This window comes from Coregonus clupeaformis, chromosome 20, assembly GCF_020615455.1.
Source record: "Coregonus clupeaformis isolate EN_2021a chromosome 20, ASM2061545v1, whole genome shotgun sequence".
NCBI lineage: Eukaryota > Metazoa > Chordata > Actinopteri > Salmoniformes > Salmonidae > Coregonus > Coregonus clupeaformis.
Window position 1 is genome coordinate 37,341,718 of NC_059211.1, and position 25,385 is coordinate 37,367,102.

Genomic DNA, 25,385 nt, shown 5'->3' on the forward strand with positions numbered 1-25,385 from the left:
TTTGCCAAAAGGCACCTAAAGACTCTCAGACCATGAGAAACAAGATTCTCTGGTCCGATGAAACCAAGATTGAACTCTTTGGCCTGAATGCCAAGCGTCACGTCTGGAGGAAACCTGGCACCATCCCTATGGGGAAGCTCGGTGGTGGCAGCATCATGCTGTGGGGATGTTTTTCAGCGTGAGGGACTGGGAGACTAGTCAGGATCGAGGCAAAGATGAACGGTGCAAAGTACAGAGATCCTTGATGAAAACCTGCTCCAGAGTGCTCAGGACCTCTGACTGGGGTGAAGGTTCACCTTCCAACAGGACAACGACCCTAAGCACACAGCCAAGACGACACAGGAGTGGCTTCGGGACAAGTTTCTGAATGTCCTTGAGTGGCCCGGCCAGAGCCCGGACTTGAACCCGATCGAACATCTCTGGAGAGACCTGAAAATAGCTGTGGAGCAACACTCCAACCTGACAGAGCTTGAGAGGATCTACAGAGAACAATGGGAGGAACTCCCCAAATACAGGTGTGCCAAGCTTGTAGCGTCACACCCAAGAAGATTTTAGGCTTTAATCGCTGACAAAGGTGTTTCAACAAAGTACTGAGTAAAGGGTCTGAATACTTATGTAAATGTTATTATTCCTTCATTTTTTTTTTTTATCAATTCGCTAAAATTTCTACAAACCTGTTTTTGCTTTGTCATTATCGGGTATTGTGTGTAGATTGAGGGTGAAAAAACAATTTAATCAATTTTAGAATAAGGCTGTAACGTAACAAAATGTGGAAAAAGTCAAGGGGTCTGAATACTTTACGAATGGAAAAAATACTTTAAGTATGAAAAATGTATGCACTCACTAACTGTAAGTCGCTCTGGATAAGAGCGTCTGCTAAAAATGACTAAAATGTAAAAATGAATGCACTTTATAATACATTTCCCTTTTAATGCTATTTGTACCTTGTATTGCTTCGTATACCTTACCCTGTCCTCTATTGCTTTTGCCTTGTAGTCTCTTGTAGAGCAAGCATTCAGTCTGAACACTGTGTGTTATGTTGTCAGGAAAAAAAGAAACGAAAATTCCAAAGAAAAAGGACCAGATGCTTGACTTGCTTGTGGCATGAATCAGCCTTTTTACTGATTTATCTCCTTTTTTCCTCTCTCTCTTCCTCTTCCTCTTGCATCAGATGTTCATCAAGTACATAAAGGTTAGCATTCTTCTCTTTTAGAGGTTGTAAATATGCAATAATGCGTTATAAAATGTATGGGGAGCTTTGGTGGCAGTGCACAGATACTGTAATGCATGACCAAAACAATAAAACACACATAAATAGAAATGTTCAATGTTCTACATTGTAGAAATAACACATATGGAATCATGTAGTAACCAATAAAGTGTTAAACAAATCAAAATATATTTTATATTTGTGATTCTTCAAAGTAGCCACCCTTTGCCTAGATGACAGCTTTGCACACTCTTGGCATTCTCTCAACCAGCTTCACCTGGAATGCTTTTCCAACAGTCTTGAAGGAATGCCCACATATGCTGAGCACTTGTTGGCTGCTCTTGCTTCACTCTGCGGTCCAACTCATCCCAAACTATCTCAATTGGGTTGAGGTCGGGGGATTGTGGAGGCCAGGTCATCTGATGCAGCACTCCATCACTCTCCTTCTTGGTCAAATAGCCCTTACACAGCCTGGAGGTGTGTTGGGTCATTGTCCTGTTGAAAAACAAATGGATTGTCCCACTAAGCCCAAACCAGATGGGATGGCGTATCGCTGCAGAATGCTGTGATAGCCATGCTGGTTAAGTGTGCCTTGAATTCTAAATAAATCACAGACAGTGTCACCAGCAAAGCACCCACACACATTTACATTACATTTTAGTCATTTAGCAGACGCTCTTATCCAGAGCGACTTACAGTTAGTGAGTGCATACATAAAAATAAAAATAATGTTCATACTGGAATCGAACCCACAACCCTGGCGTTGCAAATGCCATGCTCTACCAACTGAGCTACATCCCTGCCGGCCATTCCCTCCCATACCCTGGATGACGCTGGGCCAATTGTGCGCCGCCCCATGGGTCTCCCGGTCGCGGCCGGCTACGACAGAGCCTGGATTCGAACCAGGATCTCTAGTGGCACAGCTAGCACTGCGATGCAGTTCCTTAGACCACTGCGACACACCATCATACCACCTCATCTATGCTTCACGGTGGGAACTACACATGCGGAGATCATCCGTTCACCTACACTGCGCCTCACGAAGACACAGCGGTTGGAACCAAAAATCTCCAATTTGGACTCCAGACCAAAGGACAGATTTCCACCAGTCTAATGTCCATTGCTCGTGTTTCTTGGCCCAAGCGAGTCTCTTCTTCTCATTGGTGTCCTTTAGTAGTGGTTTATTTGCAGCAATTCGACCATGAAGGCCTGATTCACACAGTCTCCTCTGAACAGTTGATGTTGAGATGTCTGTTACTTGAACTCTGTGAAGCATTTATTTGGCCTGCAATTTCTGAGGCAGGTAACTCTAATAAACTTATCCTCTGCAGCAGAGGTAACTCTGGGTCTTCCTTTCCTGTGGTGGTCCTCATGAGAGCCAGTTTCATCATAGCGCTTGATGGTTTTTGCGACTGCACTTGAAGAAACGTTCAATGTTCTTCACATTTTCCGTATTGACTGACCTTCATGTCTTAAAGTAATGATGAACTGTCGTTTCTCTTTGCTTATTTGAGCTGTTCTTTTCATAATATGGACTTGGTCTTTTACCAAATAGGGCTATCTTCTGTATACCTTGTCACAACACAACTGATTGGCTCAAACGCATTAATAAGGAAAGAAATTCCACAAATGAACTTTTAAGAAGGCACACCTGTTAATTGAAATGCATTCCAGGTGACTACCTCATGAATCTGGTTGAGAGAATGCCAATAGTGTGCACAGCTGTCTTCAAGGCAAAGGGTGGCTACTTTGAAGAACCTCAAATATAAAATATATTTTGATTTGTTTAACACTTTATTGGTTACTACATGATTCCATATGTGTTATTTCATGGTTTTGATGTCTTCACTCCTATTCTACAATGTAGAAAATAGTTAAAATAAAGAAGTCCTTGAATTAGTAGGTGTGTCCAAACTTTTGACTGGTACTGTACATCGTCAGAGCTTGGCAAATTCTACTACATCACCTTTTATTTGATTTAGTTTAGAAGTTTTTGGTTGACTAGAATGTAAGTGTTGCTGAGTGGTTTAATTAACCAGGTGTGAGTGTGTTAGCTGTGGTTTAACCCTTCGTCTCCCCTTCTCTGCAGGTGGAGCTCATCTCCCACTTTGGATCAGAACACTTTTGTCCCCTCAGCCTCATCAGGTTAGAGATATGTATATATATAGGGAGGGAAGGGAGGAGTGGTAGACTGTCATTTCACTTTTTACAGATGCAGTGCCGTGAAAAAGTATTTCCCCCCCTCTGATCTTCTCTATTTTTGCATGTTTTTGATACTGAATATGATCAGATCTTCAACCAAAACCTAATATTACATAAAGGGAACCTGAGGTTACAAATAACCACAAAAAAAGTATACTTATATTATTTATTTAATTAACAAAGTTATGCAACACCCAATTCCCCCATGTCATCCAAAACTGAAGCGCAGCTGGGTCATGCAGCAAGACAATGATCCAAAACACACAATCAAGTCTACATGAAAATGGCTAAAAAGCAACATATTTGAAGTTTTGGAATGGCCTTGTCAAAGTCCAGACCTAATCCCAATTGAGACGTTGTGGCAGGACTTGAAACGAGCAGTTCATGCTTGAAAAACCCACATGTCGCTGTTACAGCAGCTCTGCATGGAAGAGTGGGCCAAAATTCCTCCACAGCGACGTGAGAGAGTGATCAACAACTACAGGAAACATTTGGTTGGAGTCATTGCAGCCAAAGGTGGCACAACCAGTTATTGAGTGTAAGGGGGCAATAACTTTTTCACACAGGGTAATTTGGTGTTTATGAAATAAATGAAATAAGTGTGTAATTGTTGTTATTTGTTCACTCGGGTTCCCTTTATCTAATATTAGGTTTTGGTTGAAGATCTGATAACATTCAGTATCAAAAATATGCAAAAGTGGAGAAAATTAGAATAAATATGTATGTCCCCTTTTAACTGGAACAAAGTTCACATCCACTTAACTGCTGCTACTCTCTGTAGATAAACTAAATGTTAAGGTGTACATTCTCTGTCGATAAGGTTAAAGGGTTGAGATGTATAGATGAATGTACAGTTACAGTATAGACGTTTCCCTGATGTTGAACCTCTCACTCAAATCCACATCTCCTCAGGGCTGGGGTTTGTTTGAGTTAGATAGTGTAGAGAATACTATAGGGAACGGTGTAATCTCAGCAGCATGTCAACCCACCTGTCAGTTTTCTGACAAAGTTCATGTTAGTTTAAGCATAATTCTTCCCTTTCAGCTGTATATGAATAATGTAACCAGATGTTAGCTGTGTGTGTGTGTGTGTGTGTGTGTGTGTTATATAACTGTGTGTGTGTGTGTGTGTGTTTACAGGGTGTTTGGTACCAGTATGGTGGAGGAATATGAAGAGATTGCAGATTCTCAGTACCCCTCAGAGAGGCTGGAATACCTTGATGAGGACTATGGTGAGATGGTACACTGTGTGTGATAATCGGTTATAAAAGAGATTGTGTTCTCAATAACGTACCTGATTAAATAATCATTGTTGTTTTTTTTCATCTACAGACTACCCTCCTGGGTACCTTCACTCTGAGGACAAGGGGTCTAAAAATCTGCTGGGCTCTGCCACAAGTACGCACACACACACACACACACACACACACACACACACACACACACACACATCAGATTGTTTTGAGTCTACAGTGCCTTCAGAAAGTATTCACACCCCTTGACCTTTTCCACATTTTGTTGTGTTACAGCCTGAATTTAAAAGGGATTAGGTTGAGATAGTTTCACTGGCCTACACACAATGCCCCATAATGTCAAAGTGGAATTAATGTTTTTTGAGATATTTGCCAATTAATTACAAATTAAAAGCTGAAATTAATGTCTTGGGTCAATAAGTATTCAACCCCCTTCAAGCCTAAATAAGTACAGGAGTAAAAATTTGCTCAATAACGCACATAATAAGTTGCATGGACTCTATGTGCAATTATAGTGTTTAACATGATTTCTGATTGACTACCTCATCTCTGTACCCCACACATACAATTATCTGTAAAGTCCCTCAGTCAAGCAGTGAATTTCAAACACAGATTCAACCACAAAGACCAGGGAGGTTTTCCAATGCCTCGCAAAGAAGGGCACCTATTGGTAGATTGAATAATCCCTTTGGTGAAGTTATGAATTACATTTGAGTCATTTAGCAGACACTCTTATCCAGAGCGACTTACAGTTAGTGAGTGCATACATTTTCATACTGGCCCCCTGTGGGAATCGAACCCACAACCCTGGCGTTGCAAACGCCATGCTCTACCAACTGAGCTACACGGGACTACACTTTGGATGTTGTATAAATACACCCAGTCACTACAAAGATACAGGTGTCCTTCCTAACTCAGTTGCTGGAGAGGAAGGAAACCGCTCAGGGATTTCACTGAGGCCAATGGTGACTTTAAAACAGTTACATATTTTATTGGCTGTGATAGGAGAAACTGAGGATGGATGAACAACGTTGTAGTTATTCCACAAAACTAACCTAATTGACAGTGAAAAGGAAGCCTGAACAGAATAAAAAAATATTCCAAAACATGCATCCTGTTTGCAACAAGGGTCTAAAGTAATACTGCAAAATGTGGTGAAGCAATTCACTTTTTGTCCTGAATACAAAGTGTTATGTTTGGGGCAAATCCAATACAACACATTACTGCGTACCACTCTCCATATTTTCAAGCATAGTGGTGGCTGCATCATGTTATGGGTATGCTTGTAATCGTTAAGGACTGGGGAGTTCTTCAGGATAAATGAATGAACGGAATGCAGCTCAGTCTGCTTTCCACCAGACACTGGGAGATTACTTCACCTTTCAGCAGGGCAATAACCTAAAACACAAGGCCACATCTACACTGGAGTTGCTTACCAAGAAGACAATAAATGATCCTGAGTGGCCGAGTTACAGTTTTGACTTAAATCTACTTGAAAATCTATGGCAAGACCTGAAAATGGTTGATTAGGAATGATCAACAACCAATTTGACAGAGCTTGAAGAATTTTGAAAGAATAATGGGCAAATGTTGCACAATCCAGGTGTGGAAAGCTCTTGTAGACTTACCCAGAAAGACTCACAGCTGTAATCACCGCCAAAGGTGCTTCTACAAAGTATTGACTCAGGGGTGTGAATACTTATGTAAATTAGGTATTTCTGTATTAATTTTCAATACATTTGCTAACATTTCTAAAAACATATTTTCACTTTGTCATTATGGGGTATTGTGTGTAGATGGGTGAGAAACAATCTATTTAATCCATTTTTTATTCAGGCTGTAACAACAAAATGTGGAATAAGTCAAGGGGTATTTATAATCTCTGAAGGCATTAACATGGGTAACTTGATATCTAACTGGCTGAGCGTCAGTTCTCAACTGTATCTAATCACATCAGAGAATTGATCTCCATAATTGGCTCTAAAGCAGGCTCTGTATTTCTTGGAGAATGGAGAGACTTGAAGCTGCTTTCCTTGAATACATCAAGTCCTGAATGTTCCTTCAGTTGCTGTATTCCCACTCTCACACACACATTTACACACACACACAGCGGGTTGACGACTGACGTATATAACTCCGCTACACACATTGGAGCTCCTGTGTCTTGCACTGCAATGAGGCTGCAATCTGATTGGCTAAGACATCTCCCCAGTGAAAGAAAACAAGCAGACTCTGACAGGGTACTCTGTAGCCAGGCAGAGACAGGCAGGGGCTGGAGAGAAGTGGTTGGGTAAGGGAATGGAGAGTCTGAGGGTAATGCCAAGGCCTGTGGTTTTACAGATTCCTGTGGGGCCTTCACCTATTTTACTAAACTACCAGTGAAGGACGACATTCATGATTCTCTCTCTCGCTCTCTCTCACTCTCTCTCTCCTTCTGTGTGTGTGTGTCCCTACAGATGCCATTCTCAACATGGTCAACAACATAGCAGCCAACGTTCTGGGAGGCAAGCCTGAGGAGGGAGGAGCACAGATAGAAGGTATGGATTCTTCTCCCCTTCTCTCTCTCCCCCCTCTCCTTCTTTCTCCCCCTTCTCTCTCTCCTCCACTCTCTTCTCTCCTCTCCTATACTCCCCTCTTCTCATTCTCCCCATCCTATACATTCCTTTAAAGGAAATGCTATGTGTTAGATACTGTAAATAACTTGTTGTGGTAACCGCCTCTTGGAGCGAGACGCATGAGGTTTGCTTATGAAACTTGTAGTGGAACATTTGTCTAGTGCTAACTAAAGCACTGTGCTGCCCAAGGGAATGTGTCAGTGTGTACATTAGAGGTATTCTATACACAATAAAGGTCTTACATATAGCAGCAGGGTTGTATGAGTCTCAGACCTAGGCTATTGCCCCTTCTATTTACTTCACAGAAGAGAAGTTCAACCATCTAGAACAGATCTATCCTTCGCCCTCTCTTTTCCTGTCTTTTGAGAACAAGTCCTGTTATTCAACCCTGCTTTGTCCTTGTTTAATAACCACACACACACGGCCAATGGAAACTATCAAACAGATCCAACTGATTCGTCCACATATAACAAATTAGTTTCATATTCTACTCAGAGCTCAGCAGGTCTTTGTGTGTTCAGCCAAATGTGAGTCAGCAATGCTGGTCCAAAGCCAATGAATTCTGATATAACGTCTGACGTGTGGTTGCTTGTGTTGAGAGAAACCCCCCCCAAAAAAGTAAGAACAATTAGCTAAATAAACTAAAGGAAAAAATAGTAACACAATAACAAGGCCATATACAAGGGGAATATAGCTCCGGTTTGCAGTGTGTCCACTTCCGTGTGTGTGCCTGCCTGGGGCTCCAGATGTTGATTTGACTGTTGGCAGGAGGCTTTCAGAGGGACAATAGTTCTCTGTGTTGTATAACCAAGCAGCAGCAGCAGGCGGGCTCTGTCTATTAGGACTAGGGGTCCATGACGCAGAACCAACTACCTCTGGACCCCATCTTGCCCTCAGAATATACTGGAGTCTAAATACCATTTTAATCCCACACACACACCCTTCACTATGGGCTGCAGTGAGGCAGCTGAGGTAACTTATGGTGTGTTTGTGATCCTTTTTCAGCCCACAGGGTTGCTGAGGTTTGAGACCAGTTCTAACTGGACCAGCCTGACTGTTTCTGCTTTAGTTTAGCCCACTCTTGTGGTCGTTACACCAAGCATAGATGTTGGCCAAAGCAAAGCTGTTTCTGTTCCCCATTTTAACCCACTGACAGTGGCAACAACATACAGTAGAGTGACGCAGACTGGCACCAAGCTATAGCTGGACTGGGGTTGGAGATCTGAGCCATGCCATGTCCAGTGATAGTTTGTTATCCTGTGAAGGGCTAAATGTAGTAGTTGACATAGAGATACATGTTCTATGTGATTCTGTGGTAGTTGTGACTTTATCTAAAGCATGCTGTGTGTCTGTATCTCTTCTAGCCAATGCATCATCAGAAGCCCAGAACGAGACCGAGGGGAACAAAGATGTACCGCTCACCCCAACTCCTACCCCCACCACTCCTCCTCCAGCGTGAGTCACTCACTCACTCACTCTCTCATTCACCTTGCAGTAAGAGTCTAACTTCCCCTCTCTTCTCTCTCAGCGTGGAGACGGTGAAGCCAGACTACCCTGCTCCCCAGGAGGACCCTGAGGTCCCCCTCTCCTCCCCTGACTCCCCCCTGCTTCCCCCCTCCCTGGAGGATGGACAGATCGTGACTCTGGTAGAGGAGGAGGAGGAGGAGCCCCCACAGTCCACTGTCACTCTGATGGAGGAAGAGGGGGATGATAATGAGGAGGAGGAGAGAGAGGAACAGTGGATGAGGGAGAGGGAGAGCCACCTGTACTGTCCTCTCTCTTCCACCTCTTCCCTTTCTTCTCTCTGTTGTATCTCCTGTGTGGCCACACTGCCAGAGTTGCTACAGCGCTGGTGTAATGCTCACCTCTCCAGAGAGAGGCAGCAAGACATACATACACACACCCCCATACAGGTCCCTGTCCCTACCCCCACACACACCCAGGAAGCCCCAACACACACAGAGACGGTCCCTGAGCCTGAGACTGCCCCCCAGGCCCAAAACGAGGGACTACCCTCTTTAGACTCACACAATCACACCCCTCACACAGACACACACCCCGTGGACCCCATCATTGTGCTGGAGCCTAGCCAGACCTCTACCCTGCCCCCCCACAGCCTCTCTCTCACCTCCCTCTCCAAACCCACCCCTATCCAGGACGAAGCTCCCCAGCCCCCTAGCCAAGAAGACCCTGTCCCCCCTCCAGCCCCGCAGGAAGCCCCCGTCCCAGAGACCCAGCAGGCCAGCACCCCCACCCCTACTCTCAGCCCCACCGCTCCCCTACACCTACCAAGCTCTGAGACAGCCTCCCTGGACCTCCCTCCACCCCCCCTGAAGGAGCAACCAGTCCAGCCCCTTCCCACAGCTTCTAGACCTGCAGACATCCCCCCTCCCACCGAGCTCCCTGTGTCCTCCCAGCCCGACATAAACACAGAGCCACACACACCCAGGGCTGGGGCAGTGAGTGGAGACATCCAGGGCCAGGGGGAGCAGGGCGACTCTTCTGCCCAGCCAGCAGAACACCTACGTGGGGAAGAGTCCGTGGAGGACCTACTGCTTAGCGTCCCGGTGACCGCTAACGGACATTTACACCGGGCGGCTACAGACTTCTACGCTGAGCTGCAGAGCGCGGGGGAGTACGTTGGAGGGATGAACGGAGGAGTGAACGTGCACGGCTCCAGTCAGAAGGAGAGTGTGTTCATGAGGTTGAACAACAGAATCAAAGCCCTGGAGATGAACATGTCCCTCAGCAGCAGATACCTGGAGGAACTCAGCCAGAGGTAAGCTGTGTGTCTGTCTGTCTTTTTTAACCTAGTAGTTTCCTCTATCACTCGTCCTGTTCAGGCTCTGATTGGCTTGTTGTGTGTTTGGTGTGTTCTAGGTATCGTAAGCAGATGGAGGAGATGCAGAGAGCGTTCAACAAGACCATCGTCAAACTGGAGAACACCTCCCGCATCGCTGAAGAACAGGTCTGTTACAGACAGTTGCTTCTTGATTGTGTTGCCGGACGGTTATTGTGGCAGTGATGGTTGAGTCATGGTTTAGTGTAGGTTGTATCTGAAGGTTGTCTGATGGTTCTGGGATGGGTTGGTTCAACTTGGTTGTATTAACGTTGTATTTTGGTTGTGTGATCCCTCAGGACCAGCGGCAGACAGAGTCTATCCAGATGTTACAGGGTCAGCTGGAGAACGTCACCAAGTTGATGATCAACCTCACCATGACTGTCTCACAGCTACAGAGAGAGGTACACACACAGCTGAAGACGATGAGACCTTCAGCTCTTACTACCTACATTTATTGAATATCAGATTGAATGTTGGCCTATTTTAATCATAACTCGCAAAAATGGCATGATCGGATGTGATGAGTTTGTTTCCTCTGATGTCTAAATATTGTTTCTGTGTTTGTGTTTTCTAGGTGTCTGACCGACAGGGTTACCTGGTGGTGTCTCTAGTCCTGTGTCTCTGTCTGGGCCTGGTGCTCTGCCTGCAGTGCTGCCGGAGCTCCAACACACACAGTAACACACACACCGCAGCCAATCACTACCCCAGCCCCAAGAGGTAAACAAACACACACACACACACACCTTTGTCTGATCTCCCCACATTATCTATAAGAGTATTGTTGTTGCTTTTGTAGGTCTGATATAATGTTCCTCTTAGTGCAGTTAATGTTCCCTTGTGTTTCATAGGGAACATTGGATCTCTTCCATACAGGCATTGTTTAGTTTGACCCTTACTAACGTTACTGTACTATCATATCCTGTATGTGTCAGGTGTTTCTCCTCCTATGATGATTTGAGTCTGAAGCGGAGGGTATCGTGTCCTCTCGTACGCTCCAAGTCCTTCACGTTTCCTACTTCAGAAGGTGAATGTGTACACACACACACACCAAGTCACTCTACAGCTTTCTAACAAGGACAAGAAGAAGCCTGCTCACGTGGCCTCGCTGTTAAACACACACACTCCCCCTTTTCCTCTACACTTCCTGTCTTCTACATCGCTGTTCTGTCCATCCTGTTGCTGCCCTATAACAACCCATAGGAGCTGAAGCAGGACTAAAAGCCTCCCTGTATAGAGGCCAGCTCCATTATAGACCACATTACTCAGAGCTACAGCTGTGCATGACTAGCTGCTCTCCCATCTGAGCCATGCTGCTGGCCGTGCCATGCTGCTGAGCTGCTGAACAGTATGTCTGCTGTAAGGGTACTGGAGCCACAGACACCCCAGTGGGACTGCCTGGGCACACCCCGCCATGAAGGAATAAAAACCTTCATTCAGACAGCCATGAAACATAATGCTCCTCTTTCCTCTCTCTCTCTCTCTCTATTGATCGTGTGTGTCCTTGGGCCAGAGTGCCTGTCATTGCCAGCTGTGTGTCCATATAGAGGCTGAACTGAAGGGGAATATAAATAGAACACAATGCTTTTGGCTGGCTCATGTTACACCACTGCAAGTAGTAACAACTAGAGAACCCTACCTTACCCAGTGTACCTACTAGCTATAAATAACCTCTTCAGTGGAGCTATAACCTTTATTCTGGGCTATAGTATATCAGGTGTGTGTAATACTACATTAATAGTAAATCAGTAGTACTACTTGCAAGGTGGTGTCATGCTTGTAACATGTGTGTTCCGAGTGCCTGCCATCTCATCATTAACATGGCCCTGTTCTCTCCCTGTTCAGTAGGCCCTGACGACCTTTACATTGTTGAACCATTAAGGTTCTCACCAGAGAAAAAGGTACAGTGTCCCCTGCTCTCCGCCTGCTACTGCTGTTGTATGGCGGCCCCTGCGGCCATCTTTGATTGCTTATGGTTTCAGTGGAGTGGGGTGAACTTGCCCCCAGACTCTGATCTAAGGTCAGTTTAGCGTTCTTCTATCCTAATGGTTAAGAATACTGTAGGGTCTGGGGAGTGTTAAGCTGATCCTAGATCTAGTTATGGGGTGATTTAGGAACTCTGTTAAGTTAACCATTTCTCTGCTGACACAGGCTAGAAGCCCACTGTTAGGGGGGCGATGTATGAGCAGACACAGAGCAGGCTTGGGCAGTGGTTTGAAAGTTGTAACCCACCAATAGATGACAATAAGCTGCGACCCATAACATGGCTTTGCTCCACTCATATAGAGATGCTAAGGTTTGGTCTGTGCCCTTGAGCAAGGCACTTAACCCTAATTTGCTCCAGGGGCGCCATACTACTATAATGTAAAACAACACATTTCACTGGACCTATCCAGTGTATGTGACGACAAAATAAATTATTATTGTAATGCCATACTCCCCACTGTCCCTTCCCAGTCCTGTCTGTAACCTCATACTGAATCAAAATACTTAAGACACAATCAAAATGTCTCCTGTTCTCTATCTTTGAGAGCTTGGTGTCTGTCCAGTTTGGTTGTAAAAGTGCAGTGTGTCTGGTATAGATGTGGTTAACATGACTTAACATATTTATACATCTCTAAAGTTCGCCCTGTACTCTTTATTTATCAATCTCTCCATCCCTCTCTCTCTCCAGAAGAAACGATGTAAATTGACGGCAGCATTATCAGCCCCCTCTTCTCCGATGGCTAACGGGGGACTCCAATGCAACGGTCTCCCCCACTCCCTGAATCCCCCTCCTCCTCCCCCTCTAGAAGACATGTCCTGTAAGGAGCTCCCCTTCCCTTCAGAGAGCAGCAGCTGTAGCTCCTCCACCCACTCTGAGGAGTCCTTCATCAGCCGAGGCCATCCCCTCTCTTCCCCCCCAGGCCTATGTAATGGCCATGCTGCCCTGCCCCTCCCGTCCTACCTTCCCTCCCTCCCCCCCTCTAAGAGGTCAGTGAAGCGCCGGCAGTCTCGTCAGGCAGATCTGCAGTTCTCCTCCAGACAGACAGGAGGCGCTGCTGTGAACTCTCTGCAGAGCCTGCAGCAGCTGATCAAGGGAAACAAGGAGATCAGTGTGGGGACCATAGGAGCCACGGCAGTCACAGGACACGTCTGATCACACACACACTTCAGACTGACTCTATATATATATATATATATATATATATATATATATATATATATATATATATATATAGCACCCGGGCCCACAGTGGAACTCAGACACCATGATATTAGTCGCCCAGCATCAGCCAGTCAGAGACCTTTCCACGGTCATGTGCCTTTCTGTCCACTCTAAAGCTTTCACTGATATAAAAAAAAAAAACACTCAAAGGATTGTTCTTTTTATTTTCGGAGCGAGACTAATGGTGGGGAGTGTTATAAGAAAACAGAGACATTCTTTGAGCTGTTTCTACTGGACAAGCACATTGCTCCATCAGACCTGGGCATCAGGGGCTTGTACTCCAGCCCTGTGCCCAGAGGAGAGGGGCTGAGTAGAGCTCTTATCTGAGCCCTGCCTCTCCTGGGGCCTGTGAAAGTACAGTATGAAGCTGTAAGGATGAAATGTGTCGCATTGAGAGAACTGTGCAGCAGGATTAGCTACTTCTTTAAACTCTCCCTCTTTCCTCCTGTCCTCCATTTCCACATTATTTTCATTCTGTGTATTGTTCAGCGCTAGCTAACACTACTGCAGTTGTTCGTATGGGACCAGGGTGTTAACCCTTCACACAACACAGGCCCTCTGTCTCCCTTTCTCAGGCAGTCTAACCTAACACAACACAACCAGCAGAGCTGAATGAAGATGCATATCTAATGTGTGTGTGGACGTTGGTGCGTGTGTGCATGCAAGCGTTCCTGTCTCTGATACAAAGGAACAGGCTCTATAACTCTTCAACTAGTTTACATAGCTATTCTCCAGTCAGACCTCCAAGGGTGTGTGTGTGTGTGTATATATGTATGTGTATATATATATATATATATATATATATATATATATATATAACACACACACACACAGCGAGCCAGCCAACAGGAAAGGGATCTTGTACTGTATAAGCTGGTTGTTTTTGCACATTGTGGCAGATAGACTCTGCCGCCAGAACCCAGTCAGAGTTAGATAGGTTGTTTTTATATTGAGCTGTACATGAGCCATGCTGAGAGCTGAATGTTGTGTGTTATTATAGTTGTTAGGAACAGTTTAGTCTGAATATGTCAGTGTGTTAGAGCACACACACCCACTGTGGGTAGAAGTTGCCTTTAGGCACTTATCTAGGATCGGCTTTCCCTCCCCAATTCCTAATGTTAACCATTCAAATCAACAGTGCAATGCAACACTAACATTTAGATCAGTGTCACGGGGTAATGTCACTTGAGAGCAGATCCCCTGAGGTCCCCTGAGGTCCTCACGCTGTGAGGCCAGTTGTATTTATCTAGTTATTTATGTTCTGGCCTCAAAACAACCCTATCATACTGTAGCCCAGGGGTAAACACAGACATACATGGTACATGTTACAGAGAATAATAATGATTGCAATTAAAACACACACAAAGGTAAATGTATTGTACGTAGCATTTTACTGTCGCATACTGTGTGATTTTCACTGGTTGCCCGACACTAGTTAGTTAACACATGTTGGTTGTTGTTCACCTCCTTTGTGTTAATTAGACCTCTACCAGGGTACAGAGGGCTGTACTGTAACAGTCCCAATAATAACTGCTGGGGTCGTATGAGACTGAATATTGTTCAATACCAACCAGCTTCACCTCACGAGTTAGTGTTATGAGTCCTTTGGGAAGATGAAGTTAAAACAAGAAATGTTTGAAGTCAAATTTTCTCTGTATGTGTCTCTAAATGTCTGTGCAAGGATGTGATTGACACGGCATAATGATAAATTGCAGATGTCAAAAATCACATCTCTGTGTACTATATCTGTGTCTAGTATGCCTGTGGGTAGTATGTCTGTGGGTGTGATCTGATAGCCTCTGAGCTGTGTTGGGTTGGTTGACTGACTGAGAAAGAGAGACTGGGCCCACTGTATTCCACACACCACACACCCTCTACAGTATGCCTCCATTACCTCTACAGACCAGCCACCCAGGTCCCCTACTCCACACCGACCTCTGACCCCTACAAAGGTCAGGGTTCAGAAAGTGTGAAGAGAGCTCTTTTAGTGCATCTGTTTTAATTTAACCACTTCTGTTCCCATTACATTTGACATTTTAGTCATTTAGCTGACGCTCTTATCCAGAGCAACTTACAGTTAGTGAGTGCATACATTACCAAGAACAGCACCTTTAACTGGCCACCTCTGCTATCCTTACTAGCTGTCATTCATTCATTAATGTGTTTATTACTGTACATACACCCCACCTCGAATAAGGTAGTGGTTTTCAGAGGAGTCTGACAGGAACTTATGAATTCAATAAAGGGAATGTTGGGAAAGAGTTTGGAACACACTGTTTTATCTGATGACAAGTATTCCACACCCAGTGAATCATGACCCTCTTCTTTGTTTTTCTACCCTTTTTGAATGTGTATGATATTATATGTGAGTGTAAGTGTGTATGCACGCAAGAGTGTTTGTGTGTGTGCGAAACACTCAGTGACTAGAGATTGGTCCTCGGTGACCCCCGGGGCTCAGTGTGCCCTTTTGTTATTATTACTACCTTCATGCCTTTTGTTTTTCTACACTAAACCCTGTCTGTCAACTGCTTTGTTTCCACGCTGCTTTCTCTGAGAAAGAGCTGCACAGTATTGTGGAACAGGAGCGAGAGTAACTACAAAGATGTAGTGCCATTAGAAACTGTGAATTTCTAAATAAAACTTTTTGTTGTCTTTCACTTGACGGGTTTGTAGTCTATTTGTTCGTGACATTGCTTCAGGTAAAGGTTGCACAGATCTAGGATCAGAGGTTTATTTCTTCTCTACAGCCTCCTGCTGTGCTGCAGTGTTGATGAGAAGTGCCACATCACCATCTTATGGTAGAACAGTGAACAGCACACACGGCAAAACAATACATGATCTGTTAACATTTTAACCAACTCCTGCTTTTACAAATAGAAAAGGCTTTTTGGTGTGCAAATTAAACAATCCTACTTTTCTGACCCTGGTGTTCTTTGGTTTTGGGCCAATACTAACCTTCAGGAGCTGACTGGTGTTTGTTTTTTTTTGTTCTGAGGGGCTGACAGAGCGGTTGTATCCCTCGACACTGTTCAACCGTCGGACTGGAGACCTCCACTATACACAGAGGACGCAAACTGAGATTGGGGATGTGAGCAGAGTACAAGAGGGAAAAGGTTGCGCGAGGAACTGGAAAACAAAATACATGCTAAAAGTGCATCTTCCTTACATCCGTGTGTCATAGTGTGTGTGTCCCTACCTTCCCCTCAGTCTCTGTCCACACGGCCACACCCTGCTCCGGTCCTGCCTCTCTCTGGCTGAGCTATGAGGGGTTCCTGCCTGCAGCTAGGGTCAGAGATGGTCAACACACATTGTCACACATAAGCCGTGGTTAAATTGAGCCGGTGCCGAGCTCCTGCAGTTTTATGGGTCCGAAGAGAAAAGTATGACAAACCAAGGTTTGGGTTGAACATAAAGCTAGGGTTAGAGTTGTATTTAGGGTTTGGGTTGAACCAGGATGTGGACATGAAGCTAGTTTTAGGATAACTTCAACTCCAAAATGCCCAATTTAACCCCTGATCATAGGACTGTCAACACTAAAGCCTGTCTGTAGTCCCTAACTCTATCATCCCAACATTCATTCATTAGTTGAACTGTAGTCCTAATCCCCTCACCCTATGCTTACCGTGGTGGGTGTGGTTGATTCTGTCCCTCTGCTGGTCCGGATGCTGCAGAGGAGAGGTCTGGGTGTTACTGGTACAGCAGCCAGGGCCATCAAGTGGGGGGCGTAGGGCCAGGGTTTACTCCTCTGGACTGGGTATTGACTACGGACAGATACAGGGGTCTCTAGGACGTGTGTGTGTGTGGGGGGGGTTATTGTGTGTTATTACCTGTTGCTAGGCAGGGCAGTCTGCTGGTAGAGCTTCCCCAGGATGGAGGAGGAGTGACCACACATGTTCACCACAGACACCTGGACACAGACATCAATAGTTATGAAACCAGTTAGATGGTTATTAGGGTCTTTTAACTTTTCTGTCTCTTGTTGCTGGCCTGAATCAACAAAATATGAAACCAATTAATGAAACCCTTTCAAGCTTGTTTAATATTTAACATTTTCAGGACCTCCCTTCTGGGTAGTGGAATGAAGAGATTTTAGGAGCGACACCGTTCTTGTTATAGCTCAATGAGTGATCCAGCTCATGGTCAAAGACGGTACAGTATGTAAATGAAACGATGGCTGAAAAAAGGTTCAAAGGTGTCCCGTTTGAAACACAGACGTCGAGGTAAGACATTAGACAAGCCCCAAAAGGGTGTAGCGAATAATGGAGATTAATAATGAAAACAATATGGATGTTACTGATATTATCATCATTGCCTACAAGTGTGATACGGGATTTCTATTGGAGAAGCAGTTTCTGATTATCTTCATACTGTACTGTCTTTGGTATGTGCTTTCAAGACAACTGGAAACTCTGGGAAAAAAATGAGGTCAAAACATGATGTCCGTGATCTTCAGGTCGGAAAGCCGGAGCTGTAGAACAGGGTTTCCCATACTCGGTCCTGGGGCCCCCCTGGGTGCACGTTCTGGTTTTTGCCCTACCACTACACAGCTGATTCAAATAATGAAAGCTTGATGATGAGTTGGTTATTTGAATCAGCTGTGTAGTGCTAGGGGAAAAAACAAAACATGCACCCAGGAGGCCAGGGCCTAGGACTGAGTTTGGGAAACCCTGCTCTAGAAAGATTTCCCTGTTGTCTTGAACGCACTGAAGTCGGAAATATCCTAGTTCCTAATATCCAGTTGTTTTGTACGCGGCACCAGTCCCTCGCAGGTAAAATCTGAAGATCACTTTTTACTGAAATAATGTGTAGTTATAACAGAAATGGGACAGGGTCTGTGGTATCTTTACAGGATAGTTCTGTTGTTGAATGACAGCTACACTGCTCAAAAAAATAAAGGGAACGCTTAAACAACACAATGTAACTCCAAGTCAATCACACTTCTGTGAAATCAAACTGTCCACTTAGGAAGCAACACTGATTGACAATACATTTCACATGCTGTTGTGCAAATGGAATAGACAACAGGTGGAAATTATAGGCAATTAGCAAGACACCCCCAATAAAGGAGTGGTTTTGCAGGTCGTGACCACAGACCACTTCTCAGTTCCTATGCTTCCTGGCTGATGTTTTGGTCACTTTTGAATGCTGGCGGTGCTTTCACTCTAGTGGTAGCATGAGACGGAGTCTACAACCCACACAAGTGGCTCAGGTAGTGCAGCTCATCCAGGATGGCACATCAATGCGAGCTGTGGCAAGAAGGTTTGCTGTGTCTGTCAGCGTAGTGTCCAGAGCATGGAGGCGCTACCAGGAGACAGGCCAGTACATCAGGAGACGTGGAGGAGGCCGTAGGAAGGCAACAACCCAGCAGCAGGACTGCTACCTCCGCCTTTCTGCAAGGAGGAGCACTGCCAGAGCCCTGCAAAATGACCTCCAGCAGGCCACAAATGTGCATGTGTCTGCTCAAACGGTCAGAAACAGACTCCATGAGGGTGGTATGAGGGCCCTCTAAAATAACACATCCTAGATCTGAATGAATGAAATAATCTTATTAAATACTTTTTTCTTTACATAGTTGAATGTGCTGACAACAAAATCACACAAAAATTATCAATGGAAATCAAATTTATCAACCCATGGAGGTCTGGATTTGGAGTCATCCTCAAAATTAAAGTGGAAAACCACACTACAGGCTGATCCAACTTTGATGTAATGTGCTTAAAACAAGTCAAAATGAGGCTCAGTAGTGTGTGTGGCCTCCACGTGCCTGTATGACCTCCCTACAACGCCTGGGCATGCTCCTGATGAGGTGGCGGATGGTCTCCTGAGGGATCTCCTCCCAGACCTGGACTAAAGCATCCGCCAACTCCTGGACAGTCTGTGGTGCAACGTGGCGTTGGTGGATGGAGCGAGACATGATGTCCCAGATGTGCTCAATTGGATTCAGGTCTGGGGAACGGGCGGGCCAGTCCATAGCATCAATGCCTTCCTCTTGCAGGAACTGCTGATACACTCCAGCCACATGAGGTCTAGCATTGTCTTGCATTAGGAGGAACCCAGGGCCAACCGCACCAGCATATGGTCTCACAAGGGGTCTGAGGATCTCATCTCGGTACCTAATGGCAGTCAGGCTACCTCTGGCGAGCACATGGAGGGCTGTGCGGCCCCCCAAAGAAATGCCAGACCACACCATGACTGACCCACCGCCAAACCGGTCATGCTGGAGGATGTTGCAGGCAGCAGAACGTTCTCCATGGCGTCTCCAGACTCTGTCACATGTGCTCTGTGTGAACCTGCTTTCATCTGTGAAGAGCACAGGGCGCCAGTGCCGAATTTGCCAATCTTGGTGTTCTCTGGCAAATGCCAAACGTCCTGTACGGTGTTGGGCTGTAAGCACAACCCCCACCTGTGGATGTCGGGCCCTCATACCACCCTCATGGAGTCTGTTTCTGACCGTTTGAGCAGACACATGCACATTTGTGGCCTGCTGGAGGTCATTTTGCAGGGCTCTGGCAGTGCTCCTCCTTGCACAAAGGCGGAGGTAGCAGTCTTGCTGCTGGGTTGTTGCCCTCCTACGGCCTCCTCCACGTCTCCTGATGTACTGGCCTGTCTCCTGGTAGCGCTTCCATGCTCTGGACACTACGCTGACAGACACAGCAAACCTTCTTGCCACAGCTCGCATTGATGTGCCATCCTGGGTGAGCTGCACTACCTGAGCCACTTGTGTGGGTTGTAGACTCCGTCTCATGCTACCACTAGAGTGAAAGCACCGCCAGCATTCAAAAGTGACCAAAACATCAGCCAGGAAGCATAGGAACTGAGAAGTGGTCTGTGGTCACCAACTGCAAAACCACTCCTTTATTGGGGGTGTCTTGCTAATTGCCTATAATTTCCACCTGTTGTCTATTCCATTTGCACAACAGCATGTGAAATGTATTGTCAATCAGTGTTGCTTCCTAAGTGGACAGTTTGATTTCACAGAAGTGTGATTGACTTGGAGTTACATTGTGTTGTTTAAGTGTTCCCTTTATTTTTTTGAGTAGTGTATGTTGCTCCTATTTTAACAGAACAAGGAGGGTGTCTCATCTGGGAACTAATAAGGCTATTTGCTGCCTACTGTAGACACTTTGCTCAGATTCCAGCACTAGGAAAGGACATTTTTATTTATTTTTTGTACAATTTAGAAATTGTCTAAACTTGTACATCTAGTAACCAAGGGCTCTGAGGCATGGTAGATTGCAACCATGTTGAATTAAGTAGGAAATATTAAACCTGTAATGATTAACATTTTTTGTAGTACTGTCAGGTTTTTTTTAAATGCAGCTTTGTTATAAGTTGTTTTTTTTGTATACATAGGTTAGTGACAATTATTCTTCAGAAGGGGGCAGACTTTCAAAGGTTTCATGAACTCAGCATACTCACGTTTTTATATCTTAATACAGATGTGATGAATTTATTCAGTGGATTATGTTACTGTTGACTGTGGTTGCAGTGGCAGTTCTAGACCATTTCAACTGGGGGGGCCAGCCTGAAGCCAGTTGTACTGTTAGAGGGGCCAGTTACATTAGACATTGTTTTCTAAACTGTATTAATAGGCAAAAGACCATGTTTATAATCATTCAACAATTTATTATTTACATTACATTTTTATTCGCCATTGTATTTTATTTTGTAAAATTCTTCTGAACGGATGTAGTTCATGCCCCAAGTCCTCAATATTTGATTCATACATTCTAGCAAATGGAAACAGGGACTTCTCTTTGAGAAATGCATCACCTTTGGGGTTTAGAGTTTGGACGCCATTCATTATGTCACAGTTTCTGCTAGAGAATCGTCTGTTAAGCTCATTGAGCATCTGATCTAAGACAGGGTAGAAAAAGGTTGTACGAAAACTGTCTTTATCTATTTCTGAATCTGACCTACTGTACTGAGTACACAGTCTCCATTAAATTGAGACCTTAGCTTTTTTGGTTGTTTTGCAGGGGGCTGTATTGCAGTATAACATTGCTCAGCTGTGTTCAACACTTCATCCCATAAGTCGTCAAAAAATGACTCATCCCTGTAGTCATTCAAAGTTTGAACTAAGGCTTCAACTAAATCAACAGCCTTTGACAGGTCAAGTGATGAAGACTGTAGCATATCTGATAGAAATGTTGCTTCTCAAAAACGTTTATGGAGTGTAACAAGGCACACAATGAATTGTAAATATATCTGTGCAAGCAGACCTCATGCCTCAACAGATGTTACCGTTGTGTTCTTGGACTATGTCTTGCAGGACTCACTTAATTGCAGGCAATCTATCCCTAATAGTATGTAGAGCCATATATCGACATGCCCAGCGAGTGTCACTTAGTCTCTGAAGCTCTCTAGGTGCACCTGGGTACATCTCTCTTTGTACACTAAGCCATTTTTTATGCACATATGACCCAGCTGTGAAGACATAGTCTTTCTAGTAAGGAGAAGAACTGTCCTACCACAGGGACAGCTTTGACTGTATCCACTAAAACTAAGTTTAGACAGTGTGCACTGCAGTGGATGTAAAAGGCATGCTTTGCTTGTTCTTTAACGCGTGCCTGGACGCCTGAATAACTGAAGCACCGTCATATGCTTGGCCTACTGGGCTGTTTTAGTATTCAAGACCATGACTTTCGAATACGTGTATGATTTTGTCAGTAAGCCCTGCTGCATCTAGTCGATCAGCCGATTCAAAGTGGAGAAAGCTCTCATGGACAGCTCCACTGAAATAGTACCTGAGTACTAGAGATATCTGCTCTTTTTTTTATTTTTTATTACATCTTTTGTTTCGTCTGCCATTATGCTAAAGACCTCACTGTCTTTAAATTCTTCTATAATTTTTGTTCGAACCATGTCTGCCAAACAACTCAGAACCTCATTCTGAATCCCTTTGCTTGTGTATTTTGCATTATGGAAGTCAACCTTTTTTTCACAGTTGTGTCATGCTTAGCTATTGTTTCTAGGATTGCCATGAAGTTTCCTTTATTAGCAGAATCATCGTGTCCTCTGTGCAATGTTTTGTGTGGCTGTAAGTAGTAGTACTTCTCCTATTGTTTTAATATAGTCCCGATTTTCTTGAACCTGTTTGTTGTGTTGCTTGTTTAGGGCATTTACCAGTGTTGCATTACTTTTTATATCTTTCTGATAGTCTCTCCATGTAATCATTGCTTGTTTGTGCCGCTCAGACCTTACATGAATTGCAAATCCCCCCTCTTTGTAAGTTGCCTTCTTACAGTTGTTAAAACCCAATTGAATCAAATACAGTCTCTGAGACTTTGGGAGGGCTAAAATGCCTGCAGGCGTAACAAAACACAGTCTGATTTTTTTGAATAATCAAGCCAGGGGTGGATGTGGTACCAGGCAGCCTTGAAGCTCCTCCTCCTGTCCCCCATCAGAGTTCTTGGGTCCATGTTCATCACTGGCTGCACCAGTGGGTCCTCTCTGGATTTGCTGATATCTGTCGAAGAAAAAAAACTATAATTAAAAGTATCTATTTGGGTAATTGTAGACACATACCATAGCCATCAGACAACTTCTGAAATCCATCTGATATCTATATCACAAGCCCAACAGCATGTTAAATGAGATCATTTAAATCATAAACCGACATTTCTATACACCACATAAACTGACTTATTGCACTGCTTTACAAGTAACCACAGATTTACTGATGGTCCACTGCTTGTGGACGCACCTCTGTCTCACTCTCAGCCTCTATGTTCCCCTCAGCCTCTCCATCTGTCTCACCTTCCTGCTCTACTATGCCTTCACTCTCAGTCTCTCCAATGGACAAGTCTTCCTGCTCTCTCTCTGCATGCTCTCTGCTCTCTCCATGACCCTCTGGCTCTGACTTTCTGCCTTGTCTTTTCTTTGAAAGAAGGACATTAAGTCCTTTTTTCTCTTCATTTAGGTGAGAACTATAGAGCAAAAGCAATGGGGACCAAGCTTATTAATTCATTTCCTGAAAATAATTGACTTGCTAGGTAGCTAGCTTTCATGTCTAACCTTTTAACGTTACAATGCGTTTACTGAGTGTGGTTTAAGTAAAAGCACTCAGCACCATGCGTTTTTGATCAAATATTATATCCTCTTTCATATTGCCATACATTTTCGATGCCTGACTGTTAGAATTAGCTACAAAACTAAACCAAAAACAATGCAAACGAATACATAGCCCAGGATTCAAGCTAATTCGTTAATTCATTCACAAAGAAAGTAACGCACGGCCAGTTTAACATTTGCTGATCTAACGTTACATTTACATTTTAGTCATTTAGCAGACGCTCTTATCCAGAGCGACTTACAGTGAATATAGTGAATACATATTTTTTTATACTGGCCCCCCGTGGGAATCGAACCCACAACCCTGGCGTTGCAAACGCCATGCTCTATCAACTGAGCTACATCCCTGCCGGCCATTCCCTCCCCTACCCTGGACAACTCTGGGCCAATTGTGCGCCGCCCATGAGTCTCCCGGTCGCGGCCGGCTGCGACAGAGCCTGGATTCGAACCAGGATCTCTAGTGGCACAGTTAGCACTGCAATGCAGTGCCTTAGACCACTGCGCCACTCAGTTACAATTCTGTAATGCATTTAGTAGTTACCTATGTTACAAATACAACATATTAAACATTTTGCTCACCTCTCTTTATTTCCTTCTTCTTGCTTGAACGATATAATTCGTGCCGAATTTCTTTCAACTTCTGAATAGAAAAAAACTGGCAGATCCATGTGGTAAGATACTGTTGTATTCAGCCTAAACGAGTCCCACTAGAAAATGTGTTGGGTTACTTTAGTGTTCCGCTTTGCCACGATCTAATAACTGATGTAAAAAAAAATATGTGATAATTATTTCAGACTCCGCATTTAGGGGGGCCACAAGGGGGTCCAAGCTTGTTGTCAAGAACCCCAGAACCGCTAGTGTGTGGTTGGACTGAAGACTGGAAAGGAGAGACCTGTTGCCTGTAGACTAGAGCAGTGTTTCCCAACTCCGGGCCTTGAGTAGTACCCCCAACAGCACACATTTGTTGTAGCCCTGGACAAAAACACCTGATTCACCTAGTCAATGGCTTGATGATTAGTTGACAAGTAGAATCAGGTGTGCTTGTCTGGGGCCACAACCCAAAATATGTACTGTTAGTGTATTAGTCGAGTACGGTAAACAATGTGCATGGAGTACCGTTCTAAATCCACTTGAGGTCAGCCGTAGGCCTACCTTCACATCGCCTTTCCCGGGCCTGACGCGGTTGGTACTGGGCTTGGTACTGGGCTTTGTCCCGGGCTGTGGTCGGTCCTGCGCCTCCATGGGGAGTTGTTTGATCCTCGACTCTAACTGAGTTCAGCCGTGGATAGTGCCTCTCACCCCCTTAGCGCTCCCCTACTAGACCTCTACTTTACTCTGAGAAACAGCAGTAATGCTTTTGTCTGGTTTTCGGACGAATGTCGTCACAATACAGGTTGATGATGCGACATTCGCGCACCAACGACATCGTACATAAATTCAAATTCAACACAACCACCAGGCACATAAAACTAGGTCGAAATAAATATTAATACTATTAAATAATTATCTTCAACCTAGACATAAGGCAATGTAATACCGTGTATTAAACACTTGCTTAAGCAAATTAAAGGGCGAAATGTCATTGCTGTAGGGTTTATTAACTAATAAAAGCGTGGCTGGGATTCTGTCCCTCTTTTGGCGCGCTGATTGGAATTATCGAATTGTCCAATCTGTTATTATTTATGGATCTATCAAATAATACATCCATAAGACAAATCTTCAACCATAAGACAAATCTTCAAGTAAAAGGTCCACAACATTGTAGAAAATTAAAACCCTGTTTATTTAAAACCATAGAAACAGTGGTGTATATTGTTTTTGTATATTTACACAAAGCTCACACATGGTAGCCCACACACATTCCAACATTTGTAGACATTACCATATGTACAAAACAGTCACAAGGGGGTGGTGGGGGGAGGGAGAGAGAGGTGGGGGGGGAGGAGAGAGAGGTGGTGGGGGAGAGAGAGGTGGTGGGGGGGGAG

At 44.5% G+C, this 25,385-nt stretch overlaps 2 protein-coding genes across 5 annotated transcripts in view; one reads left to right on the forward strand and one right to left on the reverse strand.

Moving 5' to 3' along the window:
* The window catches only part of LOC121533338 (SUN domain-containing ossification factor), a 73,224-nt gene extending 57,241 nt beyond the window's left edge, over positions 1-15,983 (forward strand). Inside the window, exons 11-23 of one of the 4 annotated variants that reach the window (XM_041839174.2) lie at positions 1,172-1,192; positions 3,300-3,355; positions 4,552-4,643; positions 4,744-4,809; positions 7,121-7,201; positions 8,644-8,734; positions 8,808-10,058; positions 10,160-10,247; positions 10,418-10,522; positions 10,696-10,838; positions 11,054-11,145; positions 11,964-12,019; positions 12,793-15,983. In XM_041839174.2, the coding sequence (XP_041695108.1) occupies positions 1,172-1,192; positions 3,300-3,355; positions 4,552-4,643; positions 4,744-4,809; positions 7,121-7,201; positions 8,644-8,734; positions 8,808-10,058; positions 10,160-10,247; positions 10,418-10,522; positions 10,696-10,838; positions 11,054-11,145; positions 11,964-12,019; positions 12,793-13,257 (2,607 nt within the window). In that variant the 3' untranslated portion in view covers positions 13,258-15,983. The remainder of the gene's footprint in view (positions 1-1,171; positions 1,193-3,299; positions 3,356-4,551; positions 4,644-4,743; positions 4,810-7,120; positions 7,202-8,643; positions 8,735-8,807; positions 10,059-10,159; positions 10,248-10,417; positions 10,523-10,695; positions 10,839-11,053; positions 11,146-11,963; positions 12,020-12,792) is intronic. The other 3 variants (XM_041839175.2, XM_041839176.2, XM_041839177.2) reach the window with 3 other exon arrangements.
* A 73-nt stretch (positions 15,984-16,056) lies between these two features.
* On the reverse strand, positions 16,057-25,352 carry LOC121532897. The gene is made up of 8 exons (XM_041838693.2): positions 24,553-25,352; positions 23,980-24,107; positions 22,696-22,795; positions 17,154-17,233; positions 16,949-16,991; positions 16,523-16,608; positions 16,282-16,400; positions 16,057-16,118 (listed from the first exon to the last, which is right to left on the reverse strand). Exons 1-8 carry the CDS (start codon positions 24,640-24,642, stop codon positions 16,057-16,059), a joined length of 708 nt encoding a protein of 235 aa, XP_041694627.1. The 5' UTR covers positions 24,643-25,352.
* Positions 25,353-25,385: the final 33 nt, after the last annotated feature.